The sequence below is a fragment of the Canis aureus genome, chromosome 8, assembly GCF_053574225.1.
Source record: "Canis aureus isolate CA01 chromosome 8, VMU_Caureus_v.1.0, whole genome shotgun sequence".
NCBI classification, from domain to species: domain Eukaryota; kingdom Metazoa; phylum Chordata; class Mammalia; order Carnivora; family Canidae; genus Canis; species Canis aureus.
Window position 1 is genome coordinate 38,300,044 of NC_135618.1, and position 26,818 is coordinate 38,326,861.

The 26,818-nt window shown below is 59.8% G+C and overlaps 1 protein-coding gene across 2 annotated transcripts; it reads right to left on the reverse strand.

Moving 5' to 3' along the window:
* Window positions 1–300: 300 nt before the first annotated feature.
* CLCN7 (chloride voltage-gated channel 7) lies at window positions 301–25,432 on the reverse strand. Of its 2 annotated transcripts, XM_077906084.1 has the most exons (25): window positions 25,234–25,430; window positions 18,507–18,578; window positions 14,612–14,683; window positions 14,449–14,514; window positions 13,901–14,033; window positions 13,510–13,619; window positions 12,838–12,918; window positions 11,858–11,920; window positions 11,685–11,768; window positions 11,016–11,109; window positions 10,732–10,796; window positions 10,184–10,300; window positions 9,462–9,516; window positions 8,740–8,800; window positions 8,106–8,244; window positions 6,906–6,999; window positions 5,568–5,737; window positions 4,148–4,199; window positions 3,763–3,890; window positions 3,491–3,576; window positions 3,125–3,254; window positions 2,502–2,561; window positions 2,256–2,432; window positions 2,008–2,088; window positions 301–1,750 (listed from the first exon to the last, which is right to left on the reverse strand). In XM_077906084.1, exons 1-25 carry the CDS (start codon window positions 25,384–25,386, stop codon window positions 1,664–1,666), a joined length of 2,430 nt encoding a protein of 809 aa, XP_077762210.1. In that variant the 5' UTR covers window positions 25,387–25,430; the 3' UTR covers window positions 301–1,663. The 2 variants fall into 2 exon arrangements, with proteins under 2 accessions (XP_077762210.1, XP_077762212.1); XM_077906086.1 differs by lacking the exon at window positions 14,449–14,514 and having other exon boundaries at window positions 25,234–25,432.
* Window positions 25,433–26,818: the final 1,386 nt, after the last annotated feature.

Sequence of the window (26,818 nt, forward strand, 5' to 3'; positions counted from 1 at the left end):
CCGGGCGGCAGCGGCTCTTCTGGAACCAGCGTTTCCTCACCAGAACCTTCTGACTTTAGGGCCCAACTGCCAGTGGAACCTGGGCCCTCGACACTCCTGGCCTTGCAAGGTCTTCCCAACTGCCCGTTTCTGGAAAGGTCTGAGGGGGCGCCACTGAGCGGCCCGGGCGGGAGGGGCCCGCAGGGATGGCAGCCAGGGCGTGCCAGAACGGAGCAGGAAAGGGGTGCAGGCCGCAAGCCAGGCTGCGCGGGGCCTCCAGGGGCCTTGTGGCCACAGTAAGAGAGCAAACAGAGGCGGGCGCGAGTTTCCATAGTGTTTTATTTGACCCAACTGGGGAACACGAGGCTGGTTCAACGCGTGATCGATACAAGCCGCGACATCCCGCTCTCCGGCACCAGGTCTTGGAAGCCAGCCCGGTGCTTCCCGGTGTGTGTCAGGCCAGTGTGGACCCATGCCCCCCGTGCCTGGCCATCCAGGCCTGCCTGCTGGGGGGCTCACTGGGGCTTCCCCAGGACCTCGTCCGGGGGCCCTCCCGGAGCCGCCACGACAGGGCCCGGCCCGTGGCCACATCACACTTCTCACAGCCCAGAGCGGTGTCCAGACCGAGGGCCCCGGGGAGGACCCTGTCCCTGCCAGCCCTACAGCTGCCCAGGGACCAGTGCCAGCATGTCCCACAGGTGTGCGTCGGCCACAACTGCTTCCTCGCATGGGTCTCTGGGCCTCTTGCCTTTGTCTCCGTCCAGTGGGGTCAAGGCAGCCCTGTCCCAGATGCCCCCTGCTCGGTGGCCCTGCAAACCCCTGACTGCTGGCCCATGGCCCGTGCTGGGCAGGAACCAGGGAGCCGGCGCTGGCCATCAGGGTATGATTCCTTTATTTCTTTCTTCCAGAGCCCCGCCATGCTCATTTCCCTGCATCCCCCAGAGGGCTCCTGCCAAGAAGGGAAGGCTTGTGGCCCCCCTCCCTTGAAAGAGGCCCAAACCAAGGTGAACTGCCCCCGACCCCCGGGCTGCCATAATAGCACCCAAGTAGCCTTGTCTGAGTTGGCCAGGAATCACCTCCAGAAAAGGTCCCCTGGGGCCCTGGGGACACAGGACACCAGATCCAGCCCCACCTGGCCAGGGAGGGGAACAGTATCACTGCTCAGGCTCACCAGCCCATCCCAGAGCCCGCCTGCCCCAGGACCAGGACCAGAGCTGCCACGGAAGGTGGCCTGGGCCAGGGGTCCTCAGAGGCCAGGGGGAGCCCCCATGTGCTCAGGAGAGCCAGTCTCTCAGTGCCATGCACGCCACCCACAGCTGTTAGGTCTGCACTGTAGCCCCCGAGAGCTCAGGGTGATGGGGATGTTCAGGTCACATATGGTCCTCAAGTCTCTCTCTGGCCAAGACTCTCTGGAGGGCCTTGCCGTGTGTCACCTCCAGGCCTCTGTAGCAGCTGCATGTCACTGAGGCCCTGGCTGCTGCAGCACAGGCCGTAGGGTCCTCCTGGGCCAGCCCACAGGGGGGCAGATGGCGCAGAGGCAGCAAGGGGCCCTGCCCTGGGGGCCGGCTCGCACGTGGCCTCACACACACACAGACACACACAGGTCCCGGGCGCTGAGGGGGGCGGATGCTGGATCCTGCTGCCCCGGGGAGTGAGGTGGGGGCCCCAGGGAGGGGCCGGGGCCTCACGTCTGGGCCAGGGAGAGCTCCTCCAGGCCCCCCTTCCCGAGCCGGTACCTGGCTAGATCCTTCCTGGTCACCAGTCCAACCACCTGTGGGAGCAAAGCCAGGTCAGTGGGGCTGGCGGCAGCTCCTCCCACTGTGGAAGTCCTGTCCCGCGTCCTGGGGGCAGCACAGTCTGGAAAAGCCCTGGAGCTGGGCACGTGGCTACTCTGGGTCCCGCACCTGGAGGTCCCCCAGGGGCTGAGGGCAAGGCCCTACCAGTGACCAGGGCAGGCAGGTCAGGAGATGAAGGGCTCTCGTGGGCAGGAAACAAAGTGGGGAGGGCACACCCTCCCCGACCACTCGCCTGGTTGCAGTTGTCCACCACCACCAGATGCCTGAGGCCCAGGGCCCGAAACAGCTTGAACACCCGTGGCAGGGACGCGTCCTGCAGAGGGGACAGGCCTCAGCGGAGCCGCCGGCTGGGCTGGCTGCCCCCCAGCCCCAAAGGACAGAGCAGAGGCAGGACGACCAAGCCGGGTCCGCTGGTGAGCCCCTCCCAGCATGCCCCCCATCGTGATGTGTCCAAGCTGCCCTCTGGCCGCGGGCAGGCACCTGGGGCACCGTGTATGGGGAGGGGTTCATGAACTCAGACAGGTCCATGGTGCACTCCCGCTCGTCCTGTGACACGTGGATGGACTGGATGGGCGGGAAGCGTGGGTAGGCGTCCCGGAAGTCCTTCAGCCTCAGCCGCCGCCGCACCAGGCCCATGCTGGAGCGCTCCACAAACACCTGCGGGTGGCCGTGCATCAGCCCCGCACCGCCTACGTCCCCCGCCACCCCGAGGCACCTGGCAGCTACCTTGTGCTTCAGGAGGACGATCAGCTGGGAGCGCAGGATCAAGCCCTGGAGCCGGGCCAGCTGTGGGAAGACGGACCCTTGGCTGCGGGTGGAGCCCCGGGTCTGACCTGAGACCCCTGCTGCCTGGCATCTGCTGCTGGGACACCCTGCCGGGCTCCCTCTTGACACATGGTCCCCATCTCTGGGCACCAGCCCTGCCGCAGGCGGTCCACCGTCACGAGCTCATCACTCCCCAGGGTTGGGGGGGGGGGGGGCGCGGGACGGGACCAGGGCGAGGCCCGAGGTGGCCGGAGGCCCGGGTGAGACATGGGCACATCCGACCTGGACGCTCCCGACACAAGTCACCACCACGAATCCCTGGGTGACGGTGCGTGTGAGGCAGGGGCCTGCACACGAGCACATGGCACCCCTGACCAGTGGTCGGCTCCCTCCCAGGCCACACGACTCGGTTCCTTTGCAGCTAGTGGAGGTGAGCTGCACGTGCACACGCGGGGTTCCCACGTCCCTGTAGACTTCCCCACATACCCCGTCCGATACACGTGGCCAGCACCTCAGCCTCCCTGAGCTGACCCCAAGCCACGCGCATGTGCAGGTTGGCCCTCCGTGTCCGGGAGCCTGGGTACCTGTGTGTCACCAGCTAATTCCACCACCGGGAACCCATTGTGATTGGACGTGGTGTCGCTGAGTATGTCCACGATGACGCCCACTTTCTCCCTCCTCCGCAGGCAGGTGACCGGCGTGCTCATCACCTCCCTGAGGAAGAGCATCTGCTGCGCCTTTGCTGTGACTGACCGTGTGGTCCAGGGGAGCTTCCCAAACACTCTCTTTACACTGAAGTTGAAGCTCAACACGCATGAAGCCGCCAGATGCAGGAAACCCAGGGACCAGGCACCGGGTGGCCAGCGTGTGGACGTTCAGAAACAAGCACACCCTCCCAAACCTCCCGGGGTGTCCGCTGTCCCACCACCCCTGCTCCCCGCCAGCCATACCTGGCAGTGAGTGAGTGAGAGGTGACGGGGGCCTCCCAGTGCAGGAAGGGCACACTCTGCAGCTGGATGTGCATGTCGTACAGGCCCTGTGTAGGGGCAGGCGGGTGATGCTGAGACACAGAGGCCGCTGGGGCCGCGTCTCCGTAGGCCCCACCTCCCTCTGCCTCTGTGGCTGTCTCCCAGCCCTTAGGCTCAGGCTTCCGGCCAGGGGCACGGTGGGGGCTGCATGGAGCGAAGGGTAGGGCAGGCAGGCCTCTCCCCACAAGCCACACCTCGATGAAGATGTCCCCCACGATCTTAGCAGTCATCAGGACAAGCATGATGGGGAAGCCGTAGGTCACGTTGCTGGTGGCCTCCATCATGATGACCGTCAGGCTGAGGGTCATCCTCACGATCCCACCTGCCCGGGGAGGTTGGGTGTAGTCTCCAGCCTCTGCGGGCCACTCTGCGCGCCCCCTCACCCCCACTGCCCGAGTCCTCTGCGCGTGCCTGTGCCCCCACCCGTTCACCCAGGGGGTCTAGCCCTGAAGGCTGTGCCGAGTGGGCACAGTGACCCTGCATGCCACAATGGCGTGAACTCACGGCCTCCACTTCCCCGAGGGGAATGCGTCCCCCTCCTGACCTTGGGACGCCGCCCAAGTGGTAACCAGGACTCACCTAGCTGGGCAGCTGCTCCCATCAGGGCGTATTTGCCAGGGTCTGCCCAGATCTGTGAGGACGACAGAGGAGGTGTCAGAGGGCCAGCAGCCCACCAAGATGTGGGGTACCACCAGGGGCCCCTGGGCCCAGCAATTCCAGCTCTGGAAGCCAATCCTACAATTCACGCACACAGGCAGGCAGCATGGCCTGCGGCAGCACCTAGAATGACAGAAGTCTGGAAACAGCCTAGGGGTGCCCTGCCCAAAAAGGCTCCAAAGGCTCCAGTGTTCATCCACACACTGGACAGCTTGGCAGCTACGGCAGGAGGAAGCGTTCCATGTGTGGAGAAGGAAGAGGGACAGGTGGGTGCAGAGAAAGAAGCCGGCACACACAGCACGGTGCTCGGCCAGAGAAGCCACACACGGGCCACGCAGTGTGGACGCCATTCAGGAAAGGCCCTGGAATCGAGTCCCACACATCGGGCTCCCTGCATGGAGCCTGCTTCTCCCTCACCTTGTGTCTCTGCCTCTCTGTCTCTCATGAATAAATAAAATTTTTAAAAAAGAAAAAAAAAGAAAAAAAAAAAGGAAAGGCCTTGGATGGGCAGATCTAGAGACAGAAGGTGGTTAAGGGGCTGCGGGGGCTAGGGGGGGAGGTGGCAGTGGCCGCCAGCGGGCAGAGTCCTCGGGGAGAGGAGAACGCTGTGCGGGACACTAGGCACGTGGTGACATGGGGGACAACGGTGCGACCCCGGGAGTGCGCTGAAGAACTGCCGCACCACACGCTTCTGGGGGGAGAGAAGGCTGACGGTATGTGAATTGGCTCTCATCCAAAAAAGAAAAACCTGGGGATCCGTGAGTGGCTCAGCGGTTTAATGCCTGCCTTTGGCCCAGGGCGTGATCCTGGAGACCCCGGATCGAGTCCCATGTCAGGCTCCCTGAATGGCGCCTGCTCCTCCCTCTGCCTGTGTCTCTGCCTGTCTCTCTCTCTCTCTCTATCTCTCTGTGTGTGTCTCACGAATAAATAAAATCTTTTAAAAGATCAAAAAATTAAAAAAAGAAAAAAGAAAAACCCAAAGCCACGCCCGGAAGGAAACGTGCAGAAGGGACGACCAGAACCCGGGAAAGGGAGCAGGGCGGATGGGAGACCCTCCCCGGGCCCTCATGGTTTTAGAAATCTTGTTTTGGTGACTCAAATGAGAAAAGAAAATACAAAAAAATGAAAGCCTAGCGCCTGGAGGCCGCGCACACGCGCCTCAGTTGTGCACCCTGGGAACTCTGAGCATCAGTCCCGATGCACGGCTCTCTGCTCCGTCCACAGACGGCCGTTCTGATCCCGTGCTCACGTCGAGCAGCAGCAGCCACGCCCAGGGGCTCAGATGCACCTGTTCTGGGAACCCTGGCTCCCGGGTCCTGGTGCCGGGGAAGCCCACACTCACCGCGGCCCCTGTGAGATAGGACAGGGAAATGCCGAAGAGCCGGCCCCAGGCGGCCCCGATGAGCAGGGACGGGATGAAGACACCGGCGGACACGGTCAGCCCGTAGGTCCAGCAGGCCAGGAAGAAGTAGACCAGGGTGAAGAGGCCAAGCGTCATGGGGTTGTAGGAGCCTACGGGAGAGGGGGCTGGCCAGGGCCTGCCACATGCACTCACAGCGAGGGGGCCGCCCTCCCCGCTGCCCTGTCACTCCTCCTGGTTGCACCCTGGCCCCCAGAAGCAGCCCCGTTCTCCGGGGCCACAGCGCAGATCTCAGAAGCATAGTCCTCAAAGGATGGCGCCTGGCAGGTGGGGCCTGGTGCCGCCAGCAGGACGCTGACCTGAGACCGAGGGAAGGGTGTGCAGACCCCTGGGTGTCAGAGAGGGAGGCTGCCAGCCACCAAGCCACTGCAGACACCTCCAGACGCTGGAAGATACCAATCGGAGCCCGAGACCAACATATCCAGGAGTCCCCCGCTCCTGTGCCCAATGGCTCAGCCTCGCCCCACGGTTACTAAGCCTTCCTGCGGAGTTGTGTGGACTCCAGTTGCAAGTGTACAGGAGCATAAAGACTAGAGAGTTCTCAGCGACCTTGTTGTGACAGAGAGCAATGAGAGCTGGCCTAAAAGACCCCCAAATGGAAAATGTGAAGTGTGTCGCACAACAGCCATACACCGGCTTTCACAGGTGCATACAGTAGGCGCTCTCGTGAGCCTGTGTGCTGTGGACAGGGGTGAGGCTGCTGCCCACGCGGTGCCCAGATCAGAGCCATGGAAGGCGTGTGCAGAAAACCAGCAGTCTGCAGTTTTTTTGTTTGTTTGTTTTTTAACTAAAAATGGGATGTGGCTGGGGCCGCCTGGCTGGCTCAGTCGGACAATCTTTCCAGCTTTTGAACTGAGCCCCCATGGTGGGGCTACAGCTTACTTAAAAAATATTAAAAACAAACAAACAAACGTGTGGTTAGGAGAGGCCGCATGGCAGTGCTGTCACCAGGCTGGAGGGGGCCCTGTGCTGGCAGCGACCAGAAAGAAACCTCCGCGGGAGACTGGAATGTCGTCACCGAGGGAGACAGCCCCAGAAGCCGCCCACCCCCTCCCAGGTGCTCGCCACCAGCCCACCCCTGGGCCCCGCAAGCCCCGTGTGCCACCAGGCCCGCCACTGCAAGGGTGGTGACTTCCACCCTCAGCACAGCTGCCCAGGAGAGGATCCCCAGGCCCAGGGACAGTGGGTCACAGAGTAGCCTGCAGGGGTCGAGGCCTACGTGGAGACGAGTGGCTGACGGCACAGGGCTCAGACACACACCTGGGGGGTCGTGGAAAAGGCTGACCACGCTCTTCTCTGGGGTGTTGAAGAAGGCTGCAGCCATGGAGTTGTACTCGCCATCTGCACAGAAGAGCTGCAAGGATGGAAGAGAAAACGGGCCGGTAGGGCAGACTGGTCGGAGGCTGTGCAGCGCCAGGGTACAACCATACGACGGGTGAGTCAGGTTGTGGCCTCGGGGAGGCAGGACGCAGAGCCAGGCCAGGGACTGCAAGGGCCCCAGAGGCAGGTCCAGTCTGCAGGGACCAGTCCACAGGACACTGGCCAGACGGTGACTCTGTTGCTGGGGGCACAGGACTCAGGGGCTCAACAGTTGGCACCCAAGCCCTAGTGCTGGCGGGCCCAGCCCTCCCAGGCTGAGCAGAGCATGGTTCTGGCGGCCCGAGCCCCAGTGGGGTGGCCAGAGTCAGCCCATGGGAGGCCGAGACCCACTCTGTGACACCTATGTCCACCCCTGTGGGTGCTCACTGCCTGGTTCCTCCCCCTGCCCCGGCCAGCACGGTCTGCTCTGCCTCCCATTTGGTGGTTCTGGATGTTTCACACAGCATCACACAAAACAGCTACTTTGTGTCTGGCTCCTGTCCGTGGCGTGTTTATTTATTTTTAAGATTTTATTTATTTATTAGGAACAGAGAGAGAGGCAGAGACACAGGCAGAGGAAGAAGCAGGCTCTGTGCAGGGAGCCCGACGTGGGACTCGATCCTGGGCCTCCAGGATCACACCCTGGGCTGAAGGAGGCGCTAAACCGCTGGGCCATTGGGGCCGCCCCCCATGGTGTGTTTAAAGGCTCGCCTACGTAGCAGTATGTCAAGGCTGTGACTCGTTTCATGGCCAAATAAACCCACTTACAGACAAATCCCGTTCTGCTGAACCTTTTGCCAACCGGCAGACACTGGGGCTGATGGATGGCGGGCCGTGACCGTGCTGCAGCAAGCACGTGTATGCGGGTTTCTGTGCTTCTCGGGCCCGCACTCACGAGCCCGACTCCTCAAGTCCCTATGTGGCCCTAGGCAGGCTGCCGCTCTGGGAGGAGGACCGGGGAGACCCCACCCAGCATAATGTCCCCTCTCCTGGTGCCTGGCAGGCCCATGAAGCCCGCCCGGGCCCAGAGTTCAGTTGTGTCAGCCATCTTCCTGCCACGTTCTGCCTGGGGGACCCGCTCACGGCACCTGGGCCTCCTACCTGGAGGGGGTAGGACACGGAGCTCCCCTGCAGGGGCTGGCAGTCCCGAGATGAGTAAATCAGCACGAAGGCGACTGTGGCCGTGACCGCAGCCACCAGCATGGCCTCAATCACCTGGAGGCAGGGCCGGTGGATGTATCTGGAACAAACAGCAGGATGGACCGGGCCTCAGGATGGCTGGATGGTTGAGTAGTTGCCATGGCAACTGGAGTGTGCGCCTCAGGAGAGCCCATTGCAGGACACGACTGGTGGTGATACAGCACACACAATCACTAGGTCATCTCCTGGTCGCTCCCCGACAGCGTTTTACGTCCGGGTGAGAGAACAAGAGGCAGAAGTGCTTCCCGAAGCCTATGACCTGCCCGAGGGTTTCGAGAAACCTGAAAGCTCCCATAAATGCTCTGCAGATGAGAGGGCCTCTGCAGGCCTGACTGTCCCCCGGGTCAAGACCTTCCCGGCCTCCAGCCAAGCCTGTCTTTGCATGGCCCTGGCCAGGGCTGGTCTGTCCCTGCCCACACGAACCACCACGAAGGACGCGTGTTGGCACCCAGTCTTCCACGCAGCCCCACGGGCCCAAAGCCCAGAACACACCCATTTTCAGAGGCCCCAGGTCCACAAAAGGGAGGCTTCTCACCTGATTCGAAACATTGTCAGCCAGTAGTTCAAGGCATTGAACACGGCGCCAAGGATCCCACCTACGAGCAGGAAGGGGCAGCATGAGGGACACAGAGAGAAGGGGAGGAAGGCAACGCTGTGTGCGGCTCAAGGTCAGCACACCCCGGCTCGCGGACAGGCTGACTGCTCCAACACCTTGCCTGCCTTCCAGCAAAAAAGGTTTTTCAGAGTAGAAAGCACTGTCCAGAGCTCATGCTAATTTTTTTTTAAGATAGTGTTTATTTATTTGGCAGAGAGCAAGCACAAACAAGGGGAGCAGCAGACAGAGGAGAGGGAGAAGCAGGCTCCCCGCTGAGCAAGGAGCCTGACGTGGGACTTGATCCCAGGGCCCAGGACCCAGGATGGTGACCTGAGCTGAAGGCAGATGCGTCACCCGCTGAGCCACCCAGGAGCCCCACTCATTCTATTTCTTGGAAGAGTGCCCCGCTGAGGGGCTTTTCCAGCAGAGAGGTAAAGCTCCGGCCTCCCAGCCGTGGGCTCCCCCCGGGGGTGCATGCACAGGGCAGGATGTAGGGGGACAGCACCCAGGTGTGGGGGCCACAGCCCTCTCCGGCCGCTTCAAAGCTGGGCCAGGCCTGGGGTCTGGCAGGCCCTGACCCCACCACACGCTGACCCTGTCAGAGTTCACCTACTGCTGCCTGGAGGGGGACGGGAAGTGCCCCTTCACGGGACAGCCCTTACCCACCACGCCCATGGCGATGAAGATGGGAATCTCGTGGATTGTATACACCATTGTCTGCACAGAGAGAAGGAGCATCCCGTGAGAACCCCACCAGCACTCTCCACTCAGATGCAAGTATGGACACGAGCTGCAGTCAGCCGGAGCGCACAGGCCTCGGGCACCACGCACCCGAGTGTGCAGTCTACGGGAGAGGGGCCAGGTCTCCTGAGCAGACCACGCTCCCTGCAAGGCTTTTGCCTGCTCCTGGCCGTGTCTCCGTCCGCCTAAAGGTGGGGACAGTCTGAGCCTTTGGCAGATGGGAGTCAGGGGGGCACAAGTGAGGGAGAGCCCCAGGAACACATTTTGTGACCCCAAGTGACCTGAGGGCTCCTGTGTCCACGTGTGTGGTGCCTCCTGGGGGTAGGGCCCCAGTGCGAGGCACCCGTGTGCCCTGTGGAAGCGACCGTATGAGCACCGCGGCCAACAGTCCACAGAATGACAGGGTGCCAGGTGCCCCCGAAGGACCCAGCAGGTGTCAGGCGTCCCAAGCTGGGTGGGTAGGTCAGACGTGGCCTCTCCTGAGTCACCTCCTGGCCCCCAGCACGTACAAACTAGAGCACAACCCTGTAGAAAAAATTGACTATTTCCCAGAAATACACGTTCTCAGGACGGACCTTATGTACGCGGCCTTGGCCTCATTCCGAGAAAGAACCAGAAAAAACGAGGGAACACAGTGTATTACCTCTGTATCAAATCTTCCAAAATTGATGAGCCCTGGGCTGGACAGATCCCATATGTTTCCATGGTAAATGCTCAGGACAAAATTCAGAGTGAACGTGGAAATCATGGAAGCAAAGAACTGTGGGCAGAGAGAAAAACAAGCCGCATCAGAACCAAGCCCGCCTGGCAGGAGCCCCGGGTCTGGGGGGCTGGGAAGGGTCCCCACAACACTCAGGAGGTGCCAGGGCCCTTGTGGCTGGGCCAGTGTGTCGCAGCCTCATCTGGATGAGGGTTGGGACCGAGCCAGTGACGGAGCTGAGGGAGGTGTGCGGGGCGGGGCGGGGGGAGCACAGAGGGCCCGATGAGGATGACAGGGTGCCCACGAGGCCCATGACTGGCAGGGGAGGCGCACACGGCAGGAGGAGGGCTAGCAGCTCAGGTCCATGCCAGGTAGAGCTGGCCCTAAGAGCCCCACGGGGGTGTGGCTCTGGCCACAGGGGCTCCCGGGCACAGGGGCTGGGAAGGCACCCCCTGAGCTGTGCAGGGCACCGGCCCTCTGCAGGCACTTACTATTCTCCATGTCAAGAACTGGTTCCAGAAGGAGGCGCCCTCCTCCAAGCTGAACAAGACTCCACCTGGAATGGCAAGCAGCCCTGACGTGCTCACCCAGGCCATAGGAGACCCCACGCCACTACAGCCTCACACCCCACGACCCCAGGCGCCAAGCCTGGCCAAGGGAGCCACGGGGCCTGTTGGGGACTCGTGCCCACACCCCGCACTCAACATCTACAAACAGCAAGGCTGCTCCTCCACACAGGAGGAACACAGCTTTCCCCCCACACTGCCCTCCTCACCCACGGGGGCTCCAAACGCCGCAGAAACGCCGGCCGCAGCTCCTGCAGAAACAAAGTCCCGCTTCTCTGTGTCTCTGCGGAAGTACTCGAAGATCTGCAACAGAAGCACACAGGGAGAGGCCCTCAGCCCGCTTCCCCAGGGGCACGCCCCTCACACAGGGCAGGGTCAGCTAGGGCTGCAGAGACAGGGTCCGAGCGACACGGACCAGGGACATGGAGGGATCTCTGCACTGCCCACCGATGTGGATTCACAAAGACCACAGAACTGGCGCAGCAGCGCACCCTGAAGACGCCCTCGCAGACTGACGGGATGATGATTAACCTTCCAGACCGTGCAGGAGACACACCAGACACCTCAAAAGCCCGTGGAAGATGGGACAAAAGCCAAATGGATGAGGCACTAAAAACACGTTCATGATGTAAAGACCATGAGCGTCTCTGAATCCCCAGGTGAAGCCAGTGCAGCACCGGTCAGAACGTGCTGGTGGCTTCTGGGGCGAACATGACAAAACCTCTGAAACTGATCTTGAAGTTGAAGCACCTTCAGTCTGCACGTGAGCCGCTCCTGACCTAGGCCCTGTGGGCCTTTGGGGCGGCCATGGGAGAGGTGTGGTCCCCGCACAGCTCCCTAGGATGGTGGGGTCACCTCGTGGGGAGCAGAGCACTCACCTTAAAATCCCGCTTCAGTGACGTTGACCTCCCCTGGGAAATGCCAGCGGCGATCACGGAGCCCGAGTGAATCATTGGCCCCTCCTACAAGCACAGGACAGCCATCCTCAGACCAGCGTGGCCTCAGGTCACAGGGCCATCGGGTGTGGGCAGAGCCACACGTGCTCCATTACCTTCCCCACTGCCAATCCGCCCACCACGGACAGGATCACGCCGGACACTTTGATGACGAGGGTCTAGAACACAAAGGAAGGTACATTATCTCTGATTAAAGGCCACAGGTGGTCCGGGAATCTGGTTATGCGCCCAGCTCCAAACCCGTGTGACAAGCAAGGAGGTGTCCAGGAGGTTCAGGGCACCCGCAGGGGGCATCCTTGGTGCTGCGCTTCTGGCCAATTCTTTTTTGCCTTCGTGAACCTTCTAATTTTCTACCCCAAGTAGGTTTGTGTCCCAGAGAGCCAAGAGCAGCAGCCCCTGTGGGGGTGCACACACCCCAGGTGTATCTCCCAACCCTGCGCCCACCCGCCTGCTCATGGCCCACCATCTGGCTACCCCGCACGGGCGCACAGGGCAGATGCTGTTGCCAGGGGCTCCAGGGTGGACCCTGCTGTCTGTGGCAGGGCACTGACCCTCCCCGAGGCCGCTCTGTCCCCTCAGGGTGCCGCCACCCGCCCTGCACCCCTGGCACACAGCTGCAGGCCCCCGGGAGCACCCCTCCCTGGACGGGCCCAGAGAAGCCTCTGGCTGAGGCAAGCTGACCCGACACCTGGACACTGCCACGGAGAAGCCACGCTCCTGACAGCCCAATCTCAGATGCAGAGCATTATCGAGAATGTAAAGTATAAGGAACATCAAGGAAAACCCTAAAAACAGGAAAAAACTCATGGCGAGTGTACCTACCACCGTAACAAGGCTTTTCTCAGCCTGAAATATTAACCCCATGTGTTCCATGTGGCCGTGATCACAGCAGACGCCCCATTTAAGCATTTGTGTGTGATTTAAAATGCGTACAAGAAAATTTCACCACCTTCCAAAGGAATTTTATGTGAATTCAAAACACACGTTTGTGGGCAGCACAGAGTGGACCTGGGTCAGTCGCAGAGGGGCATGGAGGCAAACCCACAGCTCCCAGCCCAGCGACCCCCGGCCTCACCTTGAGCCGAACCACATGGGGGATCTTCACCCCGTTGAGGAAGCACTTGATCTGTGGGATCCCGCTGCCAGCGGCGACCGGCTGGAAGGAGAGAAAGACCAGCATTGAGCTAGGTTGAGTAAGGGAGGTGCTACAGCCGCCACCAGCCCAGGACACGGCCCTGCGGTGCCCAAGGCAGGCAGGGGAGGGACAGCTGCCCATGGACAGCTCCTACCTCTCCTCATTCCAGAGGCAGTGATGATGGGTAGTGGAAGGGAGGGCAGGACATGGGAGGGGCCAGGAATGGAGTGGGAAGGAGATTCAGTGTCTCTCCCCCGCCCCGGGGGGGGACCACAGTGCACCCCAGATGGATGCTTCTGGATACTATACCCATGACAAGGGAGAAGCAAAGCAAAGGCAGGCCACAGGAAGGGAGGCTATTGAGAGAAGTCTTGGAAAGAAGCAGCGGGTCCTTCCAGGTGGACCAGCCCTACTGCTGAGGCCCTGCACATGCTGGGCATGCCCCGCAGTCCTCGCTGCATGGGGCAGGAGTGGCACCTCGGGGCCCGGGCGCGTTCCACTTGGATTGAACATCTAACGCCGGCGCCGGCGGCCCCCATGCAAACCTCACCGGCAGGATCTTCAGGGTTCCCACCCGAAGGAACCCCTGCTGTGACCCCCTGGCAGCCATACCTCCACAAAGGCGACGATCGCAGAGCCCACGAGCACGAACGCAGAGTTCAGTGTGGCCCACAGCAAAAGGGAGAAGGAGAGCCCACCCCTTTCCGTGAACTTGTCGATATCTGGTACTCATCAAGGATGACTGGCAGCCTCACCCCGGCCTGCCTGCCCCACTCCTGAGCCCAGAGCGTCCCCCCAGGCATGCGCGCACCCCAGACACGTCACAGCCCAGCTGTGACAGAGATGCAAAAAAGCAGGCAGCCACGCCTCCCCCACCTGGATGGCAAACGTGCCCGGTTTGGAGGCCTCACTGCTGGCCAGTGAGAGCTGCACTTGTGGGACCTGAAGGCTCTGTGGTGGAGCCCGTGCTCCCTTCTGCGCGGGAACCATGGACAAAGGATACTGTCCTTGACGATCTTGTACTTCAGGCCGGCCACGTTCTCCACCACGATGTCGATGAAGCAGGCCACGAGGCCTGTGAGGATCCCGATCATGGCACAGATGACCCAGCGCTTCATCTCCACCGTCCGGAAGGCCTGTAGGGGAGGGCAACCGTCAGAAGTGAGCATGGAGGGGAGGCCTCCACTCATAGGCCACTCGAGTCGGTGTGACCAGCTCCTGGGGTTCCGCGGGCCACCACCATGAACAGCATCCCGGGGAGGCAGCCTCTGGCCAACATCTCACGGGCGGTGGGCCTTTCCAACTGGCCCACAGTCAGGCGCTGACGCCGAGCACTGAGCAGACTTCTCTATCACATTGACTCGACACGCCCACTCCCACGCCACGTCCTGCATAGGCGTCTCTTGCTCCAGGATAAAACCCACAAGAACAGATGGTGGCTCCAGAATCAAAGAGAGAAGGGAGAGGGCCGCGTGTAGGCCAGGAGCAGCTCCACTAGGACGCCTCTAGGACGCCTCGAGCAGCAGCGTGGACGGCCCAGCCCCGACTCACTGTGTGGTTGATGCGCCTCTCCTCCTCCAGGAACAGCTGATTCTCACTGTTGTCGTAGTCCAAGCTCTGCAGGACACAGGACCCCGGCTCCAGGTTCACGTTGGGCAAAGGTGGGGAGGGGGGACAAGGTGCCCAGGGGCTGCTTGGGAGGGAGGAGGCCCACCTCGTACTTGAGGGACAGGAGCTTCTCGTTGTGCGGGATCTCCTTGGGGAAGGGATGAGGGGGGTCCATCTCCTGCAGAAGGAAGAGGCAGAGCCACGCACCTGACAACCCAGAACATGCAAGAACGGAGCACAAACGAGAAGGGGAAAGGCCACATGTCCATCTGTCCCATGAAGTCCGTAGTCTCCGGACCTCAGAGCTGGACAAGGTGCCACAGGCAGGGAAGTGCAGGCACACAGCCCTTGGGAACGCAGACACAAAGTCTTGGACAAGGTACCAGCAGATCGGCGCCCTCGGCACCATGGCCAGGTCAGGTTTATCCCAGGGATGCATCCAAAAACCAAGTGACGTGTTTGTGGAACTGTGGGAAATAGATTTCTGGTCTGCGTCCCACATGCTGGCACGCGGCCTCCCTGGAGGGTGTCTTCCGCTCCTGAGGGGTGGGCACTGCTTGCCCAAAAAATCTAGACTAGAGGGTAGAACTCTCAGCTCCCACTCCCTGACCTCCAGCCTCTGCAGAGGGGGATGGGCTAGAGACCCCTGCCCAGCACCAGGGGCCTGGTCAACCACAGGGACTCTGCAGAAGCCCGAGGTGCAGGGGTTCAGGAGCCTTGGGTGGGAACATGTGGAGGTGCAGGGAGGGGCAGGGCCTAGAAGCTCGGCGCCCCTTCCCCACCCCCCAACCCCCCATGGGTGTCTTTCAGCTGCTGTTCCCAAGTCGTACCCTTGATGATGAACCAGGAAACCTAAGTGAGGTGTTCCCCTGACATCTGTGAGCCGTCCCAGCAAACTACAGGCCCGAGAAGGGGGTCGTGAGAACCCCGACTTACAGCTGGGGGGCCAGCAGCACGGCTGACAGCCTGGACCTGTGGGTGGCCTCTGAGGTGGGGGCGGGCTCGTGGGACGGGGCCCTCAGCCCGGGGGCCTGCCCTTGAGCCGGGCACACAGTGTCAGGACTGAGTGGAATCGTAGGACGCTCAGTGCCCGCGGAGAAAGAGGATCGCTGGCTGAGGACACCCCATGCGTTGGAGCCCGTGTTGTGAGTAAAAGCAGTTCAATACCATTTCAGCAGAATAAAAGACAAAATCCTTATGATCATCTCAATGGATTCAGAAAAAGGATCTAATAAAAATTCAGCATCCATTCATGACAAAAATATGTCACAAATTAGGAACAGAAAAAACCTCCTTGGGGCACCTGGTGGCTCAGTGGTTGAGCGTCTGCCTTTGGCTCGGGTCGTGACCCCGGGGTCCTGGGATCGAGTACCGCGTTGGGCTCCCTGCAGGGAGCCTGCTTCTGCCTCTGCCTGTGTCTCTCATGAATGAATAAATCTTAAAAAAAAAAAAAAAAGAAAAAAAGAAACGAATCTCCTGACCCTGATCAAGGCACCTATGAAAGCCCCATGCCAGGTGTCCCACTTGATGGTGAGAGACTGAAGCTCCTCCCCTAAGATCAGGAACAAGGCAAGGACGCCTGCTGTGGCCACTCCCACTGCACACCGTCCTGGAGGTCCTACCAGGGCAGGCAGGCAAGAAGAGATCAAAGGCATCCAGAGTGGAAAGGAAGAAATGAAACACTATTTGAAAAAAAAAAAAAAAAAAAAAAGACACACTATTTGCAGACGACGTGATCTCATATACACAAAATCCCCCAAAATACGCTAAAAAAAAAAAAACTAGAACTAATAAATTCAATAGGATTCAAAGATAGAAAATTGTATACAAACATGAAAGGCTTCTCTATGTGCCGTAGGGAACAGCCAGAAAGGAAACTGAGAAAACTGCCCTTACAATAGCATCAATGACAAGTAAAGCGTAAAATACGTGTAACTGAAGAGGTGTAAAATGTATGCGCTGAAAACCATAAAACACTGTGGAGAGAAACGGGAGATCTGAATAAAGAGACTCAGGTACCCAGGCAGGGAACAGCAGCGAGCCCCCGGCCACCCCAGCGGCGTCCCTGGAGAAACTGTCGTGCTGGTCCTAAAACCCACACAGAAAGGCAATGGGTCTCCAGCAGTCAAAACGACCTTGAAAAGGGGAACAAAGCTGGAGTACTCTTGCTTTCTAGTTTTGAAACTCGCCATGAACGCTCTAGACAGCGTGGCCCTGGCGCGACAACAGACGCAGGGATGGGTGGAGACACGCAGAGCCTGAGAGAAACCTTCCCGTTTACGGCCAAGTGACTTTCCAACTCATTAGGGGAAAGGTGATTTTTCTGAGAATGGTGCTGTGAAACTGACACCCACACGCGAAAGAATGGAGTGGTACGCTTATCTTCACCACACACAAAATTAGTGAAAAATGGATCAAAGATCTAAGATTACAAAATGCTCAGAAGAAAATACAGGAGAAAATCTCTATGACCTTAGACTAGGCAGTGGGTTCCTAGATGTGACACCAACACCATAAAGAAGAGCCAAATGGACTCCATCAAAATTAAAAGCTTTTGTGAGGCTCCCCGGGTGGGGCTCAGTCGGTTGAGTGTTGACTCTTGATCTCAGCTCAGGTCGTAATCTCAGGGTCATGGGATCAAGCCCTGCATCAGGCTCTGCACTAGGTGTGGAGCCTGCTTACAATTCCCTCTCCCTTCTCCCTCTGCCCTGACCCCACCTCCGTGTCTCTGAAAAACAAAGAAAACAGGAAATTAAAGCTTTTGTGCTTCCAAGGAAACCGTCAAATAGATAACCACCCAGAGAAGGGAGAAACATTTTTGTAAAATACACACCTGATATGCAATATGTGTGTAATATACAAAGAATTCTCACAAACCGATGATAAAAACAACCCAATTAAAGTGGCACAAGATCTCAACAGACATTTCTGCAAAGAAGACATCAGGGTGGCCACCAGCACGGGAAAGATCGACTGGGCATCATCAGCCATCAGAAAAATGCAGGTGAGAACCACACAACCCAGAGGAGCTCACATGCAAGGTCGGCAGGCTCGGGAAACATTCCCCAGCAGCTGCCAGACAGCCTGGCGTGGGGCAGGAGGACAGGACAACAAAGGCCCCTCACCCCAGAGGGGCCCTGCTGCCCTGGCCTCACTTCCATGGGACACGCTCACTGTTCCTTCCTAGATGCACACCCCCTCCTCTGCTCATGTGGCTCAGCCTAAGGGGACACCAACTCGAAGAGCTGACTTCCTGGTTGCTTACACTCTGGGGGCCCCGAGGTCTGTTCCAATTTTGCCTCAGGGCTGTGCACAGAACTGCCCACACCTGCCCTCCTGCCCTGTAGGAACTGCTCACACCTGCCCTCCTGCTCTGTAGGAACTGCTCACACCTGCCCTCCTGCTCTGTAGGAACTGCCCACGCCAGTCCTCCGGCTCTGTAGGAACTGCCCACACCTGCCCTCCTGCTCTGTAGAACTGCTCACATCTGCCCTCCTGCTCTGTAGGAACTGCTCACACCTGCCCTCCTGCTCTGTAGGAACTGTCCACACCGGCCCTCCTGCTTGGCACAAAACTGTCCACACCTGTCCCAGAACTCTGCATGGCCCTGCTTGCAATCCACCACTTTTCTTTTTTTTTTTTTTTTTAAGATTTTATTTGAGAGAAAAATGAGCATGTGTGCACAAGCAGGGGGAGAGGCAGAGGGGGGAGGGGCAGATGCAGAGGGGGGAGGGCAGAGACAGAGTGGGGGAGAAGCAGACCTCTCGCTGAGCAGGGAGCTTGATTGGGGGGGGGGTTCTATTCCAGGACCAGGCATCATGACTCGAGCCGAAGGCAGATGCTCAACCGACTGAGCCACCTGGTGCCCTGTCCGCCACCCTCTTGTTCAGCATTTACTCCCCGTGCTCTGCCGGGCAGCACCTACGCAACAGCGGGCCTCTGCCCCCCTGGGGGCGGGTGAGCACCGAGAGCGGAGAGGCTGGGGACGAGTCTACACTCACCGGGTCGAGCAACTCATCGTCCAGCTCCACGTTGCTCATCTGTCCGATCCGGAACAATGCTGACCGTGGTGACTAGAAGCATAAGAGACATCACAGAGTGCTCAGCCGCGGGCCGCGCTGCGGGGGCGCCACCACCCTCCCGCAGGCCAGCGCCAGACCCCAGGGCGCCCGGTCCCCGAATGAGCCCTGAGGCCCCGCTGTCCTCGGCCTGAGCCCCCAGACGGCCGCCAGCCCTGGGGACCAAGTTCTACAGGACGCCTGCACCAGCGTCTGCCAAATCCCACACCCCACGCCACCCACGTCCTATCGTGAGCTTGAGGGCTCGGGCCACGGGGGGTGGCCACACTTCCATCAGCCACCAGGGACAGACGAGCAGGCCCGTGACTGCCTTCTGCGCACCGCACGGGAACAGAACAGACGCCAGCCACCTCTGCATTTCAGAGAAACGCGTTCCAGGATTGGTCACCCCCAAGCTGCCTGGACGGGGGCCCACGGACGAGCAGCGTCTACGATCCTCCCCCTTCTCCGCGGCTTCGGACACAGGAGGCAGCAGGTGACCCTCCTCCTGACTGGTCAGCAGCTCAGCAGCCGCCTAGTGCTGCGTCACCAGGGGCCACTGCCCCACTGCACATCCTCTGCACACGTCACGTGGGCAGGTGGGGAGCGCGCATTCCCACAAACTGTTACACTGTATCGTTACAACTTCTACCTTGTTATTAGTCACCACCCCTAGTCCCCACCCCCGAGATGGGCGCCTGTAGAAAACAGCGCACAGTGCTCCAGGTCCCACACTCGCCCACAACAGGTGGAAGCTTCCGAGGATGAGGACGAGGGCAGAGGAGCGTGCAGCGTGCTCACAGGACGGTCCTCCCGCTCCATGTGCACAGCCGGGCACTTTTCTCCATGTGTGTGCACTGAGCACCAGTAAAATGGGGGGTTATGGAGAAAAATGTTTCTTTTATTTTTTAAGATTTATTTATTCATGAGAGACACAGAGAAGCAGAGACACAGGCAGAGAGAGAAGCAGGCTCCATGCAGGAGCCTGATGTGGGACTCGATCCCGGGTCTCCAGGATCACGCCCCAAGCCAAAGGCAGACGCTCAACTGCTGAGCCACCCTGTCTGTTTCTTTCTAAAAACACAGACGATGCCCCCAAGCTACTTGATCCATTGAGGAAGACAGGGTGGGTCTCTGAGCTCCGAGCGTGGAGCGGAAGCGCTGGCCCCCCTGGCCACCGGGCTGGCCTGGCGAGGGACCCCAGTTCTCAAGCCCACTGCCGCCTCTGCTCCACAGACAGGACACGTGATCAGGAGGAGTTCTGGCCACCACCTGGCCACAAGCCTGGCCAGAGCAACACCAGACACGTGTGCAGACGTACAGGCACAGAGAAAGGCCAGGGCAGTGCCGACCGTCCAAGAGTGCGAGGCACGGGAGGAGGAGGTGTGCCCTCTGCCCTGGCAGACTGCCCGCTTCCCTCCCACCCACCAGCCATCAGGAGGGAAGCAGGGAAGCTGGGTTACCCAGGCAGGCATCCCCCTTGCAGGAAGGGGCCCCAAGTCAGGGCCCACGTGCATCTCCTCTGGCGTCTGCACGGTCTCCGAGGGCCAGGCTGCAGGCAGATGTCGCCTCGGGGGAGGTGTGACGAGAATGGTCCTGTGGGCACGGGCTCACTCGCTCAGGTGACACAGGTGCTCAGCGCCCAACTAGAGGATGCCAGCTGCGCCCCAACAGAGCACTCCTGGCTGGAAATGCGAGGTCATGCTGCCAGGTGGCAGCCCCTCCCTCCCCTGGCCTCTCAAGCTCCCCACTTCTCTTTTCTAGCTTTAAGCACATCTTTTCTAGCTTTAAGCACATCTTCCAGGAAATCTCTTTTGCAGTCAAACAAACCACTTAGAGTTCAGTGATTTACTTGACACGGGTTCTTTCTCTCGAGCAGAGGAGATTACGTACCAGCTCCTCAAACTATGGACACGCACAAGAGCCTGGACGCAATCTCTGGGGCATGCTGCTGAGTCAAAGCAGCCAATCCCATAGATGACACACTGCGCAGCTGCCCTGACACTCAAATCACCAGGCCTGGGGGAATGTGAACAAGGGAGGGGTGACCACAAGAGGGAGGATGAGAGTGGTTCGTGCTGATGCGCATGCTCGGCATGCTGGCTGCGGTGGCACTTAGGTGGATGCAGATGCATGACGCATGTAAGGGTGGAGAGCCACACACGTGCTGACGTCGATGTCCTGGTGCTAGCCTGGCACTATCATCCTGTGGGAGGAAGCCACGGAGAAACCTGGGGAAGGTGCACAGGCCTTCTGCGTACAGCCTTGTCAAGGTCCCATAAATCCATACCTATCTGTAAACAGGTAAAAAAAACATACACGCGGGACACCTGAGTGGCTCAGTGGTTGAGCCACTCAGGCTCAACTGCCTTCGGGCTCAGGGCGTGACTCCGGGGTCCTGCGATCAAGTCCCGCATCGGGCTCCCTGCCTTGAGCCTGCTTCTCCCTCTGCCTGTGTCTCTGCTCTTTCTCTCTGGGTCTCTCATGAATAAATACAAAATACCTTACATACACGCCAATGGAACCACCGCGTCAAACTGAAAAACTTCTGTGCATCACAGGAGACAAGAGAGGGAAAAGGCAGCTTGCACGATGGGAGAACATATTACAAATCGCATATCTGAAAGAGTTAACATCCACAACATGTAAAGAACTCCTACAAATCAACAACCCGATTTAAAAAGTTGGCAGAGAACCTGAAAACATGTCTCCAATGGTGACACACACATGGCCAACAGGCACAGGAAAACATGCTCAGCATCATCAGGATTAGAGATGCAGGTCAGAACCACAGTGAAGTGGCATCTCACACCTGTCCAAATGGCCCCCACCAAACCACAGAGCAGCGGGTGTGCAGGGGAGGCTGGGAAGCTGGAGCCCCGCATGCGGGGTGGGGGTGCACAGCAGTGGAAAGCAGTGTGGCACTTCCTTGGAAAATTAAACACAGGAGGGCATGTGAGCCAGCAGTCCACCCCTGGTGTGTCCTGAAAAGAGCTGGAAGCAGGAACCCAAAGAGACCGTTGCACACCATGCTTACGGCGGCATGATTCACCTCAGTCAGGGGGTAGAAGCGACCCAAGTATCTCCTGACGGATGAACAGATAAACCTACTATGGTCTACCGGTGCAGCAGAAGCTTGTCTGGCCTAAAAAAGGAACTTCTGCAACATGCTACAACACAGACAAATCTCAGGGACGTTATGCTAAGAGAAAGCAGCCAGTCACAAAAAGATAAACACTGTTTGATTCCACTCACACCACAGTATGAGGTTTCTAGAACAGTCAAGTTTAGAGAGACAGGAAGTACAAGGGTGGGCACCAGGGTCTAGGGCTGAGCGTTTCACGGAGACAGTTTCAGTTGTGCAAGATGGACCAGTTCCTTGGCCGGTGGTGGGGTTACACAACAATGCAAATGCCTTTAACCCCTCTGAACTGTATGCTTAAAACTAGACAAGACAGTAAATTTTGTTGTGTTTTCACTCAAAGCAAAACCAAGTTTAAGAACAATTTAAAGGCTGCGTGCTGCCCCATTCTGTTGTTGTGTGTTCTAGCAGCCGCCAGGCTCTGGGCTCAGCATGGAGGATAGAGGGCTCCAGCAGCCAGGGGCTTCCAGGCCAGGCGCGCAGCTGCCCGTACACAAGGTAAGTGCAAACATGAGGAAGCTTGGGGGGGCCAGGCACACTGGATCAAGTGGACGAGGCTGCCTGTAGGGGCTGAACCCCAATGGGGGGGGGAAGTGAGCTGTGCGGGGTGGGGGCTCCTGACACCCTCTGTCTAGGCCTGGGCCCAGTCTAGTCCATCAGCTCCAGAGTCCACGATGCCCTTGCTGCAGTGGTGATCTGTCCCATCCCCACTGACCCTACACCGGTGGGACTAGGGGCAGGAAAGACACAGATCTGGGGAGCCCTCGGGAGGGCACTGGGACAGCCAGCCTGAACCCTACAAAGTAGGGCTGTGGCTGGGTGGAGAAAGGAGGATAGGTCAAGGACACTTAGGCAGAAGAACTTCCAGGTGGGCTGAGCACAGTGCAAAGAGCCACCCAGGAGAAAGATGGGGTGCTCACTTGTGTAGAGCAGAATTCAAGGGGCTCTTGAACACGCGCTCCCCTGTCCCCAGCACTCTCAGGCTGTGGTCTGTGGCTCCAGGTCATCAGGGCAGGACACAGAGGAAACCCAGTTCCCAGAAAAGCAAGATCCCTAGAACGGATTCCAAACACTAACCTGAGAGTCCTACCCCTGACCCCAAGGTGGAGCTTCTCAAAGCCAAGGTCCCTGGAAGTGTCCTGCATTTACAAATACTGTACACACCCCACCCCCCACCCCTGGAGCATCTGCTTCTGCTTCAGAATTCCCTTGAGTTCTCGAAATGCCCTGCTTCCCACTGCCCATACATATGACCATGATTTGCTGGTTGACCTCACCCTCTCCTTGTCCCAGCGGCAGAATGGGGTGACTCGCTGATAACTCAGCATCACCCCACACTTGAGCACAACAGGCCCAGGGGCCTGACAAAGGGAACGGCCTGCTCCCGGGCAGATGGAGGCTGAGCTCAGTGGTGACCAGCATATCCTGCCCAGGGCTGTGCCTACTCCCCGCTGGGCACTTAGCAGCCTGGCAGGGCAGCCACATGGCACACGCTGCCCACAGCAACTACTTCAGGAGCTTGGCAGGCCGTGCCTGTGTCAAGGTGGCCACACCACCACGATCCAACTCTGGACATCATGCAACAAATTCCAAAGGCCCAGGAGATGGCCACGACAAGCTCCCATGTCTGATCCACTAGAACATTCCCGTAGGGTGGGCGTTTGCTCGGGTTGCCATTTTAGTTCAAATGGGCCTGGACTGACAGCAGCTTACAGGCCGCCCTCTGCTGCAGAGCCAGGGTGTCCCCCGGAGCCCAACACTGAACTCAGCTTGCCGGCCCAGGGCACGCCTTCCCCACAGGAGAGCTGCCAGCAGAGTCACTCTGTGAACGACGATCCAGTCATTTTCATGCCACTGTTTCCAATACTAACACCCTGAGAGTGGGACCAGCTGGAACAGGCCCTGAGCTCAGCGCAGCGCACACCTTCACCGATCTGCTGGGGAGGACCCTGAGGCATGAGAGGCCACGAGGCCTGCCTCCTCGGGTGTGCATCAGGACTCCTAGCTCAAGCATCTACAGTCTCCGCCCCCCCCACCTCCGCCGAAAGTCTACACACTGCAGGTTCTGATGCAGCTTCCTGCAGGGCTCTCTTTGAGATAAAGGCAAATTCAAGGCCAGCAGCTGTCTGCGATAGGTCTGACCCACCTCTCACCCCACTCCGATCTACTTTCCAAACCCACAGAAGGTCCCCCAAACACACTCTCCATCCTTTCCCACCTCTTGGCCCACCTGTGGGTCTTGCACTCTCCAAGCCACTGCCCGGGGAGCCCTGCACACAGTGTTCACAGAGGGTCAGGCATGCTTCTCCATGAGCCCGCAGCCAGTAGGAATGAAGCTGCTTCTGCACCTGTGTTCCAGGCAAACTGCATGCAGCCAGACACAATAGGTGCATAATACATTTTAAAAAATTGTTTAAGAGGGGATCCCTGGGTGGCTCAGTGGTTTAGTGCCTGCCTTCAGCCCAGGGCCCGATCCTGGAGTCCCAGGATCGAGTCCTGCATCGGGCTCCCGGCATGGAGCCTGCTTCTCCCTCCTCCTGTGTCTCTGCCTCTCTCTATCATAAATAAATAAATAAATATTTAAAAAATAAAAAAAGAAAAAGAAAACAATAATGTTCCAAGGAGAAAGTAACAAAGCGCTCCCAAGGCCTCCCTCCAGATTGGATCCCTGCTCATGTGGATGTGGGAACCATTTCGGCATGAGACCTCCCTCAAAGGGCTGACATGGGCTGTCAGTCTCTGATGCATTTGGACAGAATGGGGAAGTTCAGGATAAGCCCCCCCAGAAATAGCCTCAAGCTGGCGTCCTTCCTAATTTCTTTAAATTTTATTTATTTATGATAGGCACACAGTGAGAGACAGAGGCAGAGACATAGGCAGAGGCAGAAGCAGGCCCCATGCACCGGGAGCCCGACGTGGGACTCAATCCCAGGTCTCCAGGATCGCGCCCTAGGCCAAAGGCAGGCGCCAAACCGCTGCACCACCCAGGGATCCCCCTTCCTAATTTTTAAAGGCTGTTCTAACGTTTAAACAAGACAGGAACGAAAAAAGCAAAAGGAGACCGAGACCCGGCGAGGGATAAAAACAGCTCATTAACTCAAAATTAACACGACCCACATACACTCGCTGACACGCCGACCGCCCCGCCGCCGGGGACACGCCGCGACCCCCTGACCTGTTGCTCGCACGCGCCGGCCGCCCGCACGCTCCAATTTCAACTAATCGCGGAGGGAACGTGGGAGCAAACGCCTGTGACTCCCCCGACCGCCCTGGGCCGGCCCCGCGGAGCAGCAGAGACCTCGGCAGGGCCAGGCCCAGGGCAGGGCGGCGGCGAGCGCGGCCCGCCGCTCGGACCCCACCAGGCGCGGCCCAGGGCCCATCCCCCGCCACCGGGGCACGATCGCGGCAGAGCCGGGCGCCGCGGGTCGGAGCGGACGGCAGGCCCGGCCCAGGCCCGCACTGCGAGGCCGCTCCCGGCGGCGGCGAGGCTGACCGCGCCGCGGGCTCCCCGGGGCGGCCGGGCCTCACCTGGCGGGCGGCCGCCGGCCCGGCCCCGTTCAGCAGCGGCGCGCTCTCGCCGGCCGGCGCCCCGGGCCGCGCCGTCCTCCGCAGCAGCGGCGCCGCCTCGTCGTCGTCCAGGTCGCGGCCGGACCACGACACCTTCTTGGACACGTTGGCCATGGCCCGCGGCGGCCGACCCGCCCGGCGAACGCGGCGGCCCTGTGTTTGTTCTCGTGACCCTCGCCGCCGCCACGTGACCCGCGAGGCCCGTCCACGTGATGCAAGACGGCGGCCGCGCAGGGACGCCCGCGCGGCGCCTCCTGGGAGTTGTAGTCCGGCGCCCGGCGCTGCCTGGGGCGGAAGGGACTTGGCTGCCGCTCGCTCGGGTGACTTGCGTGGGCCCAGTCTCCGAGAACGGATCACGGCGGGACCGGAGAGGGGAGTCGGGGTCCGGGCGGACGGGACAGGGGGAACGGGGAGGAGGGCGGGCAGGGAGCCCCCCCTGGAGCGGGTGCCGGCCGCCTAATCGGCGGGAGGTGGGACGCGCGGACCCCTGGCCGCCCCGCCACCGCGGAGGAACGAGCACCCCGCGCGCTGCAGCCGGGGCTGGCCTGCTGCGCGCGGACCCGGTGCGCGGCCTCGGCGTCCCCCTGCAGGTTCCCTATCAGAGGAAAGGAAAGAAATCTTGGGGGGCCAGCGGACGCCCCCCTAGCCGGGCTCAGGCTCAGCACCCCCCGGGCGTCCCGGGCCCTTGTGCCGAGGACACGGGGCTCCTGGCTCATCGCTGCAGAAGCTGCGTGGCCGTCACGCACCCGGCCCGAGGGACAGCTGCTAAACTGCTGGGCCTCCAAGGGCCAAGGGCGGGGGCTGCCCTCTGCACCGGACTGAAGGGACAGGACACCGGAAGGCTCCTGGCGTCCCTGGGACAACCTGCAGAGCTTAGGCACGCCCGCGCCGGGTGTTGGATGGCCCAAGGCCCAGCATGTCTTGGGGTCACGCAGCACAGGTCCCTATTCTCAGGAGACACCCGGCAGGTGCAGGTGGATGGGCTGTGATGTGTGCAGCTTGGCCATCAGGACAGGTGGCCAGCGCCAGAGGGGAGGAGATGTGGCTGAAGGCTGACCCCGGCAGTCCAGGCCAAACACCTATGACCTGCAGTGCATCCCTCTTGCAACTACTATTTTTGGTTTGAAACTTTAGAAAAGGAAATGATTTTTAAAAGTCTTCTGGAGGCTCAGGCTGAGAAGACAACGGAGCCCCTCCCCCCACATAACTCAGAAACAAAACTAAAACTAAAAATAAGAGAAGTCTGGCAGGGTGTGGAATTTTCCCAAGTACTGTGCAATGCTGTTTGGAAAATTCTGAAAACAACCTTCTTTCGAAGACGGTGTTTACTCATAAGTGTCATCTGGTTTCGCCCTTTGTAGTGATGGACGAGAGCCTAGATTGTGGGCCGGTGCTCGGGGGCTGGGGCGCACCTGAGGAGCAGGCCCTGTGGGGACTGGGTGTGCTTCACGGAGCGGAGTGGATGATGGGGTTCCTGTGAAGACGTCCAGGCAGGCAGAAGTGTCCAGCAGGGTGACAGGGAAGAGGGGACAGTCCGTGGGATGAA

Bases quoted from the DNA above. Each gene is read 5' to 3' on its own strand.
- CLCN7 (XM_077906084.1), bottom strand. From the start codon at position 25,386: ATGGCCAACGTGTCCAAGAAGGTGTCGTGGTCCGGCCGCGACCTGGAC. The intron at 14,034-14,448 runs GTGAGTCGGGGC...CCTCCCCTACAG, and splicing joins AGAGGCGCATCAACCACACA to GCCTTCCGGACGGTGGAGAT. The intron at 10,797-11,015 runs GTGAGGAGGGCA...TTGCCATTCCAG, and splicing joins GGCGTTTGGAGCCCCCGTGG to GTGGAGTCTTGTTCAGCTTG.